General features: G+C 37.9%; 1 protein-coding gene across 5 annotated transcripts in view; it reads right to left on the reverse strand.

Annotated features, from left to right (window-relative positions):
* Positions 1-493: 493 nt before the first annotated feature.
* LOC105835168 (serine/threonine-protein kinase NLK) overlaps positions 494-10,733 on the reverse strand; it is an 83,280-nt gene continuing 73,040 nt past the window's right edge. For 3 of the 5 annotated variants that reach the window (XM_036294038.1, XM_036294037.1, XM_036294039.1), the window contains exons 6-11: positions 10,283-10,368; positions 9,845-10,054; positions 9,376-9,564; positions 8,678-8,879; positions 7,382-7,475; positions 1,251-1,305 (exon numbers count right to left, since the gene is read on the reverse strand). In XM_036294038.1, the coding sequence (XP_036149931.1) occupies positions 1,251-1,305; positions 7,382-7,475; positions 8,678-8,879; positions 9,376-9,564; positions 9,845-10,054; positions 10,283-10,368 (836 nt within the window). Of the gene's footprint in view, positions 1,306-4,763; positions 4,995-7,381; positions 7,476-8,677; positions 8,880-9,375; positions 9,565-9,844; positions 10,055-10,282; positions 10,369-10,733 lie in introns of all 5 variants that reach the window. The other 2 variants (XR_004965091.1, XM_036294036.1) reach the window with 2 other exon arrangements.

Genomic DNA, 10,733 nt, shown 5'->3' on the forward strand with positions numbered 1-10,733 from the left:
TAAGAAAAGAAAATATGGACTGGCCCGTCTTTTCGACGCTTGCGTTTTTACTAATAGCTATTAATTATCACCCACCCTCCCTCCCATTCGCTCTCCCGCCCTCACGGTATACCCACGATTCCAATCCTCGGGAATCTCCCACCGCTCTCTATTGGAATTAATTGGCTACTTTGTGTTGTGTTTTAAATTGGCTAAGTGTGCGCGCTCGTGTATGTATGTATGTATGTATGTATGTGTATGTATGTATGTATGTATGCATGTATGTGTACGTAGATGTGTCCACCCCCCTCAATCATGTGTATACAATGTATATAATATGTATAATATATTGCTATATATACATGCAGGACGTAGTGAGATGCGTGGAAAAACGGGGTATGATTCTATGAAGTTCCAAGTCAGTCTTTTCTTGGTGAATGTTTGACGAATACATGTGACACTGTTATGTTCTTTAGTCCTTAATATCCTTAGAATCTTTTATTAAACTTTATAATTTTTTTTTTTTTTTCAAATCTTGTAAGCATCATTAAAGTTCTGTAAATAATCACGATATTTCATGTACCATATTTAAGACAAATGTAGTAAACTACTAAATTTTTTTTGTTTAACATGTAAATCTAAATTCGAATATCATAAAACAGAACCTTATTGTTTACTTGCCCATCAATGTCATCATTAAATAATTTTTTAATTAAATTACGATTGAAAGTTCCAAGGAGAAAGCTCGTCAGGGAAAGATCTAGAAAAAAGTATCTAGAAATGCATTTCTAAAAGAAAATTTTATATCAAATTGTTATAAGTGCTGAAACAATTTAGCACCTCGTACGAAAAATATATTTAAGTTTAAAAAGGAATGGCACGGATAATTGAAATCATTTCTAGCGTCGTTGACAAATGCATTTCTGAGATAAATCGAAGAATAAACTCTTCAAGAGTAAATTCTCCAAATTCCTCGGATCGAAATCTGCTACCATTTTTCTACGCATCCCTCGCGCGATATTCCATGCATGTATATGTATCAGCTAGTCGAAAATTGAGGCTACAGTGTGCGGCAGTCTATTGTCTCTCTTGGCTCTTCTCTCCGCAGCTTCCAGTTCCCCGTTTTCCTCTTCCTCCTTTTCTTTCTTCTTGTTATCGGTGACTTACTATCTTCCGGTCGGCGAAGATCCTCCTTTCTTCTTGGAACGCGGAGTCGTCACCCTCGAGCCTGACGGTCGGTCTATCTCGGGAACGGGAACGGGGAAGACTTTTTATTCCCACTGGTGTGGAGAGGGTGGCAATTCCGAGGGGTGAGCCACCGTGGAGCTGCAAGTCGTACGAACAAGACATTAGAGAGACGACGAAGGGCAGAGGGGATGGGGCCGAGAAAGCTAGGCTAGGGAGGAAAGGGGGGGGGGGGTACGTGCGACCCTTCTGCGGTAAAACGAGTCGACCACCCTGTATAACGGCCAACGGTATTTTATCCGAAACGATCTCGATAAAATCGCTTTTCCGTTTATTACAACTTTAATAATTTTTTCTACATAAATTTTTTTCAAGTTATTATTAAGCGATAATGATGCAATTACCGTGGAGTAGTTAGGGCAATCGATCGCGGGGCGAGTGAAGGGAGAACGGGTACAACTACGTGCGAATCGTCGAGCTAACATGTTTACGGCCGAAAATCAGAATTTCCAGATTTAGCAAGGCTTAATGTAAAAAATTGGGAAAATTTTTAAAAGCTTTTTTTACATTGTTCGGCAAAAGCATAGCACCTACATAAAGTGATCAGTTCAAACAATTGGATATTCAGCTGATTCAACAGTTCTTATCTCAGACTTTATATATTATAATCATGAGTTGATAATAGGTATACATAATTATATCAAAATTAAGCCGTATCAAACGTACTCTTGCTCGGCCATTCGCCTTCTTTAGTGATCGAAAAAAGCAAAGTACGAAACACCATAGAAATAATTTACAACTATCATTTCGCACTTCGATATTATCGATCGACTAAAATCGTAAGAACTGAAATCGTCAGCGAGCAGTAATAGTGCGTTGTGCTTTTCTTTCTCTTTTTATTCAAATCCGTTAAATGTAGCATTACCGTTTTCTATTCTTTATCGTAATTGTAGGGAACACAAGGAAATTATAGATACAACTAAAAAAGCGTATGTACAATAACAGAAAAAAAATCTTCTAAATTTGTGTAACATGCCTATGAACGTAACAATCTCTACACACCGAATCAAGCTTTCTCTTTCGCTCGTCTTTGATGATATATCACTTTATATCTCTTGGCATTAACTTAATCGCCAAGTGACAGCCGGCATACGTAATTATTAATTACCGTTATCGAACTGGAACACGCGCTACTCGCTCGTGACGATTATTCCGAAGAATTGATGAATCTCAAGTCTCAATAAGCAAAATAATAAAATCATCTGATTTCCATGCAGCTGTCAGCACGCGTGACAGCCGATCGTCTCTCTTTTAAATTTATCTCTCTCTCTCTCTCTCTTCTTCCTTAGATACGTTTATTTTCAATATAGATCTATTTCCGTCTCTTCATTCCGTCTTTGTTTCATCTAGAAGTTAATATTGACCTAATATCGGGTAGATATTATCTATGGAATAGGAAGGTCTTGCAAAAACCATCAGACTACATGAATTCTAATTCCAGGTGAATTTTGAGGGAGGCTGAGGAGTGGGAAAATATATGCAGATCTTCGAAAGAGAGTTTCCATTTTTATATTCTTTTTTTGGCGCATCGCGACGTCAACGCTTGTCTTTCTCATTGATATTTCTCTCGACTGAAGGCTGCATGGTGGATCAGGCCTTCTTTTACACTCATAATGTCAACGGCAAAACAATGTGCTCTGTTCAGGTATATTTCCTCTGTTCTCTTTTATGCACAAGTAGCGGAATGGCGAAACAATGACGGCGGGTGTGTCGCACGCGCTTGCAAAACCGGGGTGACCGCTTGCAAATTACCGTATTAATACTCAGATGTTGCGTAGCAGAGATTATAGTGAATTAAATCTTCGATTTTTTAATTACAGTTGAAAGAGAAGCGGAAATTCAGTCTACTTACATTTTTCTGACGAAGGTGAATTCTAAATATAATTTTTTTCAATCTTAATTCAAATTTTAAAACATATCTTCATATTTCTTTTATTATTAAGTTACTAATGTAAATAATATATATATATATATATATATATATATATATATATATACGTATCTTCTAGTGTATTAATGTTATATTAATTATAATAATTAATATTCCAAAAGATAAACAGGAAAATTTAAAACAAAGTTTTAGTTTCATTTGACGGATGTTCCTCGAAGATCGTAATTGTTTCCTTTTCAATCAGATTCCTTTGGATTCGCTTTTAAATAGCCGCGAAAGTGGGCCAGCAGCGATACGATTTCTCGCTTCAGCAACGTTCTCGCCCAGTCGAAACAGAGAGAAAGAAAAGAGACACACACACACACACACACACACACACACACACACACACACACACACACACACACACACACACACACACACACACAGAAAGGATGGAAACACTAATCGGACAAAGGAACGATATCCTGCCGAGTAATGTCGGGTATATTATCGTCACGCGGATGTTTAAGGAGCCCGTTAATTGCGCGTACGCGAAACTACCGCACTAATTAGCATCGCTAAACGTGCCTCGCTAAATGTCTGTCGTCACTTGAGCCACGTCGCCGAAATCCGCGAAAACCGACGTTGAATTATCCTAATTTCCGCGCGAATTAGAATTTCTGCATTTCCGCAGAATTTATTTCTGAAACTCATTTCGAGTAATTGTATGCACTTGCAGGTTTTTCAATTAACTCAGCTGTTGCAAATGAACACAAGGTGTTGCTGTTCTAACACAAAATAAGCGTGCAGTTGCACTTATAAACAATATAATTATTTACGAAATATATTGAAATACCGCGACGAATATTTTGCGGCAAATGTTCGGATTGTATTCGACGAATATATAATCCGTTTCAACAATTCTGATAATAATAATCGTTAATTTAATCTACAATAATTGAATACGTGTCATATTTTATTTAAAAAAATTATTTTGCAATTCGGTTTTAATCATTTTTAATGGGTTTTAATTCAGAATTAATACCTTACCGTGGATATTGATATTGGATTGATATTATTATAATTTTTCTTGCGAAGTCCCTAACTGGGAATGTTTTTACCGAGTTTATGGAGATCTTCGAGGAGTTTTATTTTTCTCTCTCTCAAAAATGTTTCCAATTAACCACTCGTGGTGCGGTGGTAACAATATCAAATTCATCTGTCATTATATTTAATTATAAACAAGCATGTCACCCTGTTTCGAGCGCAATTAACCCGCCTTGACATGAAATACGCGACGCGACCGATCCGATTCGGATGAGATGCGACGCGCTATACAGGTCGCTTCAAAAAATCGCCGAGTACTCCCCTTCTAAATTTCGAACACGTATACAAATAAACGCGTTCGTGATATAGTTTCACGGGTGTGATCGTTGACGAGTCCGCATTTATTTGCACGCGCATTTATCTCTCGAAAATCGAAAGAGGATCGGCGATTCTGAAGCGATCGTTTCGCGCGACAGTGCTCTCGACAAAATGTCAGAGGCACGGTGTATGTACATCATGAGGTAAACAAAGGATGGTTAGAGAACCCAAGGTGAGACAGTTGTAACGCAAGCAAAAGGCAATATACTTGGTATTATAAAAAATAGGCTGGATCATGTACCTCTGCGAGCGAGGTCGCGCCGACTATAGCTGACTCTCGGTTCGTTCGGTTCGTTCAGGAGGAGGCGTAACACGATTGGTAGTAGTAGTAGTGGTAGTGGTAGTAGTAGTAGACGATAGCGGTAGTAGTCGATAGTAGCTGACAGTGGTAGATAGCTGAGTCGGTAGTGGTAGTAGTAACGTGTACGTATACGCGGCACAGGGCGCTGGTTCGGCGATCGGCTTGCTCTAACTTGACGGCAGAGTAAGCAAGACGTACAATTGTTACACATCCAGCATCAGTTGCAAGTAACACTACCCAACACAACACACACCTTGTAGAAGTTGGACGATAACGGTATGTATTGAGTATAACATTGACAAGCCGAGACGTATTTTGTAAATGTCCCTATTCCCAGGGTCCCACGCGTATTAAACAATGAGAAGACAATGGAAACAATGAAATCTGAACCGATTTCGTACCGTAGGAGTAACGCCTAGATTTTCGAACCTTTCGTTTTTAATAATTTTGACTTTCGAGATAATTCCAAACATCGATCAATTGATATACGACATTAAATTTCAGATAACTGCAAATATATATTCGTTATTCGTGACAATTGTTTATTACATTTTAATGCACTAAATTTTTATAATATTCCTTTTTTAGAATATACACGTTTAGTCTTCGCGCGCGTTAAACGTATTCATAAATGCCATCAATTTGTAAAATATAAAAAAATCTAGACGTACTGATACCTTCAATTTCGAAATCAGGAAAGTTCAAGATTTTACATTTCATTTTTTGTTAGACTTCTACAAAAGGAAAGTTAAATTTTGTTGAGTAGTGTAATCTGGGAAAAAATATTATATATATCTGTTACTATTAGACATATCTCTTCGTCTCAATGTCGCAGAGAGAAAATTAGAACGATATTATAAAATACAAGCTTAAAAATTGTCCTAAATTATACAAAACCCACTGATTAGCAAAATAAAGTTAAATTATATAAATATTACAAAGTATGATAGCGAAAAGAAGTTTTTTGATTTTACTGAAAATTTTAATAAAGTCTAATGAATGAAATATCTACTTGAGTATGTTTATTATGTCTCTTTTATGTGTTACGCCGTGTAATTTTCGTTGTTTTCATCAAATTTTCTGTGTGTCATACTGAGAATTTATAATATTAGTAAACATCATAAAATATTATCCCATCATTTTATGATGAGATAAATTGCGTGCTCCAATTGATTATTCCGTCATACAGTGCTTTTATTACCTTTAATAATGTGAATTTTTCTCTCTATTCCAAAAACCAATAATTATAATTTTAAACACGTAAATGTGAAACTGTCTCCTTATTTATCAATCAACACTATGCTTTCTGAAAATTTATAGAGAATAAATAATAGAAATTTCACACAAAGTACAATTTTAATAATTTTATATTTCAAAAACATCTAAAAAGATAAATATTATTAGAAAATATATATATTACTAAAAAGATTTATATTATTATAAATTGGAACAAAAAACGATAATATTCAAATCACTTCGAGAAGTACGCTACAATTTTATTTTGCCAAAGAGTGTACATGTGAAAAAAAAACAGAGAATATGGTAAAGGCTTCCTATATGTTCTTTTCGTATCTACAACTCTAAAATATCATTCTAATTTTCCGTTCGGCGGTACTGAAAACTATTAATTCCTTATCTACTTGATTTTTATTCCTTCGCTACATCGAGAGATCGCATACAGCGATTATATCACAGTGGGCCGACAGGGTTACGTGAAAAACATATATTTTAAACCTTACAATCTTTACTCTACTTCGAAACAACATCAAAAAAGTTACACAACGTCCTTTTCGGACGTTAGCAAGAGGATCGCCAGGACGAAAGGCCCCTCTTTCTTTTCCCTTCGACTCATCTCGAGTCCCATCTGATCGATTTTGAAATCTACTTTCTCTGTTACACGTGGAAAGACTCAGCCAGACTCTAGTCAGTGCTACTCTTCGAACACCCAGTACATCCCGCTCGTACTACTCGACTGCTTGATAAGAAACACTGTGCGCCCCTCTATGAACTCTCATGGGGATTATTAATCTGTCTTTTTTTTTTTAATGTAGGATTCAGGACATAGGATCGCGATGCGGGAGATGGAGATGCGAGGGAAGGGAAATATTGATTTTTTATTAACGTTAATCTCGAGGGACAGTAAAAGGGGTAGTGTTGCAAATATTTTCTTTTCTTTTTTTTCACTCTTCTTTTTTAATTCTCTTGGGTATTTTTTTCGTCGATCAGTTCTGGTGACTTTACTGTATACGAAAGGGGAATTTATGTAGGTCGGGTCATGTCATATCGCATGTTCCAAAAATACAGAAGCGTTCTTACGTATTACAGCTATATATATCAAAATGGTCCTTCGATCCTAGCCACAATTTTCCAAATAATCTCACACTTACTATAAATGTAATGATAACATAATAGTCCGCCGAATTGAACTTCATTCAAAGCTGATATTATAAGCAAGCTGCAGACTTTTCGGTCGTGTTTTTTTACCTCCTCCGGTAATTTTGGAACAAGACACGTATAATACCGCTCGGCCAAGGGCGACCTGCGTGAAATCGTCTTACCTCGCGAAGCTCTTGAACGCCGCGGACTGCGGATTAATGCAGAGCGGCACTCGCGACGTGTTCAACTGCTCCGCTATAAATTTATGCATCTCCTCTGAAACAGACAAACCGACGTATCGGGCGTGTAAGTGAATGACGAGAGGCGGGACGCTGATGGCGCGATGTAATTTCTCGCGCTCGAGATAACGACATCGTGAATAACGCCATGGTTCATATCCTCATCGCGCGGTCAGCGATATAAACGCGGCTAAACTGTCGCTTCTCCCGTCAACGTTCGGTACGTAATTTCATATTCTTTTTTAAATTTTATTATTACAATATACATTCATTATCGCAATTGTTATCAACTAAAAAAAAAAGAATGAGAATTGTAAAATAAAACTTTTCCATGCGAAAGTTACGACGTGTTTTTAAATATCACGAAGCTTTTACGTGTCACACATGCCGTATGTACATACATTTCTCTGTATACACTTCTGTTATTCGTTATAAACAATCAAACTCGCAGCTAGGAACTGAACATCGATTTTAATGTAAATACCATACGCGACTGGAAGGAACAGCGTGACAATAATGATGACACACAGAGCGGCATTTTTTTTTACATTACTCATCAGGATAGCGCCGTTCCTCGCTTCATTCGTTGACGATTATAGCAACGAGGAGGAATGATACACGAGAGGTTCTCAGCCAGGCGCAGCTGAGATAAACCATAATCGTGAAACATTTATCGTGACACGCACACATGCGAGCGTGTTTATCGCGGTTATTGTTCTCGAATAGCGCAGGCACGTGTCTGAGATATTTACGGTGCACGTCACTACCCACGATACGCGTGATATGCTCTCGAGACAATATTATTGAGTTTCGTTCTTACAGTTTGCACCGCAAAAACGAACGTCCGATCTGTCGATCGCAGTTTGCGGTAAAATTCGATGTAAAAAGTCAACGAAATGTTGACATATAAAAACCGTCAAATCGCTGCATCAAAAATTTTTAAATAGCATTCCAAATAGATAATTTATAAATTTAACTTTTATCACAAATATAAACGTAAACTTTACGCATCATCGGAAACAAATTAAATCTATACCAATCGTTTTTATCACAAAATACAGAAAGATATTTTCAATATTCGACTGTTGCGAAATTCGCGTTGTTATCAAATGTTACGTAATACTTTTGTATATTTTCTGCCAGATATAAAATGCTCCGGGAGCACGACATGCGCGAATTCTTTTCTCCCGTTTTATATTTTCTTTCACATTGAATCTTCGACGCGGTGGAATTTCTCACCTTTCACCTGCTGCACGCTCGTGAGCTTTCGCTCCCAGAGATCGTCGAACGGATGGGCGGCCGAGGGCTCAAAATCCACCCTGTACTGTCTCATACCGGCGCTCGTCGTGTAACAGCATGTGCACATGCACGAATGATATCGCAGCCGTCCCTCGTCCAGATAAGGATGCGCCAGGGCGTCCACCACAGTGATCCTCTTGTCCTGCGTAACAATTCGTTGGAAACGACATCAATAAACAATATAAAATTCTTCAAATTCAAACCAAACGAAAAAAAATCTCAATCAAGAGTCGGGATTGGTCATTCGTTTTTACTATCGATGTATATAAATAAATGCCACAGAATTGATAGTTGATAATAAAACGAAATTGAACGAAAAATAAAATTCGAGAGACTTTATTAATTATTCAAGTGATAAATGAATTTTACGGGGAGAAATAGCATAAAAAAAAAAAAAATAGCGGAGAATTGATAAATACAATTACGAAATATATTGCTGTCGATAAAACAAACTAAACTAAACGCTGCCTGCGTCAAAATAAAAAAATTTAAAGAGTTTTTGAAGAGTTTGTTGTATTAAAAAAATTTATAAAAATTCTCTAAATTAAAATTAAAACCTATTTATCCAACAAAAGCGAATGAAATCGGAATAAGTGCAAGATCTAATGTGAGGAAATGATCAATTTCTGCAAACTTACGGGATCGAAGACTAGCATCTGGCAGAGCAAGTGGACGGCCTCGTGCGTCGCCTGGCTGCTAAGATTATACAGAGTCGCGAGCGACGGCGGCTTGTGCGCCCTTCTCAGCATATGGGACTTCGCGCCCTCGCACGCATACCTCATCTCCTCGAGAGTGGGCGAACCTAGTAGCTCCGTAATCAATTCGAGCTGAGAACCAAGATGGAAAAGGCACATTTTTCTTTCTCTCTCATTAGCTGAGTTTCGAAACAATCCTATCCGCGAATATGACGTAAAGTAGCTACACGCGGTAGCTCTTAATTCCCGAGATATCTTTAAATAATTGAGCCAGATCAAATTTAACTGAATATTTATTGATATCTCTCGTATTAATCGGAATTATATACGTCAAGTTCGACGTTCGTTTCAACGCGAGGTCTCTTCCTGGAGAGAAACGCGAGCCGGATTCTGCGGGGTCCGTTCCGCTCACCTGTTGAACGGGACTTTGGGCCTGGAAGAGGATCCGCCGGCGTAGAAGCTCGCCGAAGATACAGCCGACGCTCCACACGTCCACCGCAGCGGTGTAGTGTCGCGCGCCCATCAGGATTTCCGGTGCGCGATAATACTGTGTCACCACTTCCTGGGTCATGTGGACGTTCTGGTCGGGCTCCGCCACCCGAGCCAACCCGAAATCACAGATCTGGAGAAAGAGGGCACTCAGTCGCGCGCTTGGCCGTTCGAAGCGTAAATAGAATACTCTAGATAGTCTAAGTTTAGAATAATTGCTCCTATTCAAGACGAGACATCTATGTTGGACAAAAAGGTCCTCGCAATCTATTATTCTCTCATTGTCGAGTCCAATCAAAGAGAACATAATATATTCAGGAGATTAATATTTGCATTCTCGGATATTTAAATCGAAACTCACTTTCAGTACGCAATTGCTGTTCACTAGGAGGTTCCCGGGCTTGATGTCCCTGTGGAGAATTCGGGCCGAGTGAAGGTACTTGAGGCCTGAAAGCAACGACAAGTTGCAAATTATAAAATTGTTCTAATTATAATCACTTAAAATTTCAAAAACACAAGACGTCAGTTATTTCTTTATTATCAGATAAAAAATACATGATTTATAAAGAAAAAAAAATACGCCAAAAAATTATTGAGAATCATCAAAGAATTTGCTGTCGAGTTGTACTCGAATAATAAAAGATATACTTCCAAGTTTTGTGTAAGAAAAAAAAACTCGTGAGAGGTAAATTCGATTCGCTCGCTATGACTCAATTTGATGGGAGCAACAGCGACGCCGCAAAGCGAACCGATGGAAATTAATCACGAAAAACGCGGGGTTTTTTATCGATCGTGAAAATTGACACGAGATC

This window comes from Monomorium pharaonis, chromosome 11 (assembly GCF_013373865.1).
Source record: "Monomorium pharaonis isolate MP-MQ-018 chromosome 11, ASM1337386v2, whole genome shotgun sequence".
Lineage (NCBI taxonomy): Eukaryota > Metazoa > Arthropoda > Insecta > Hymenoptera > Formicidae > Monomorium > Monomorium pharaonis.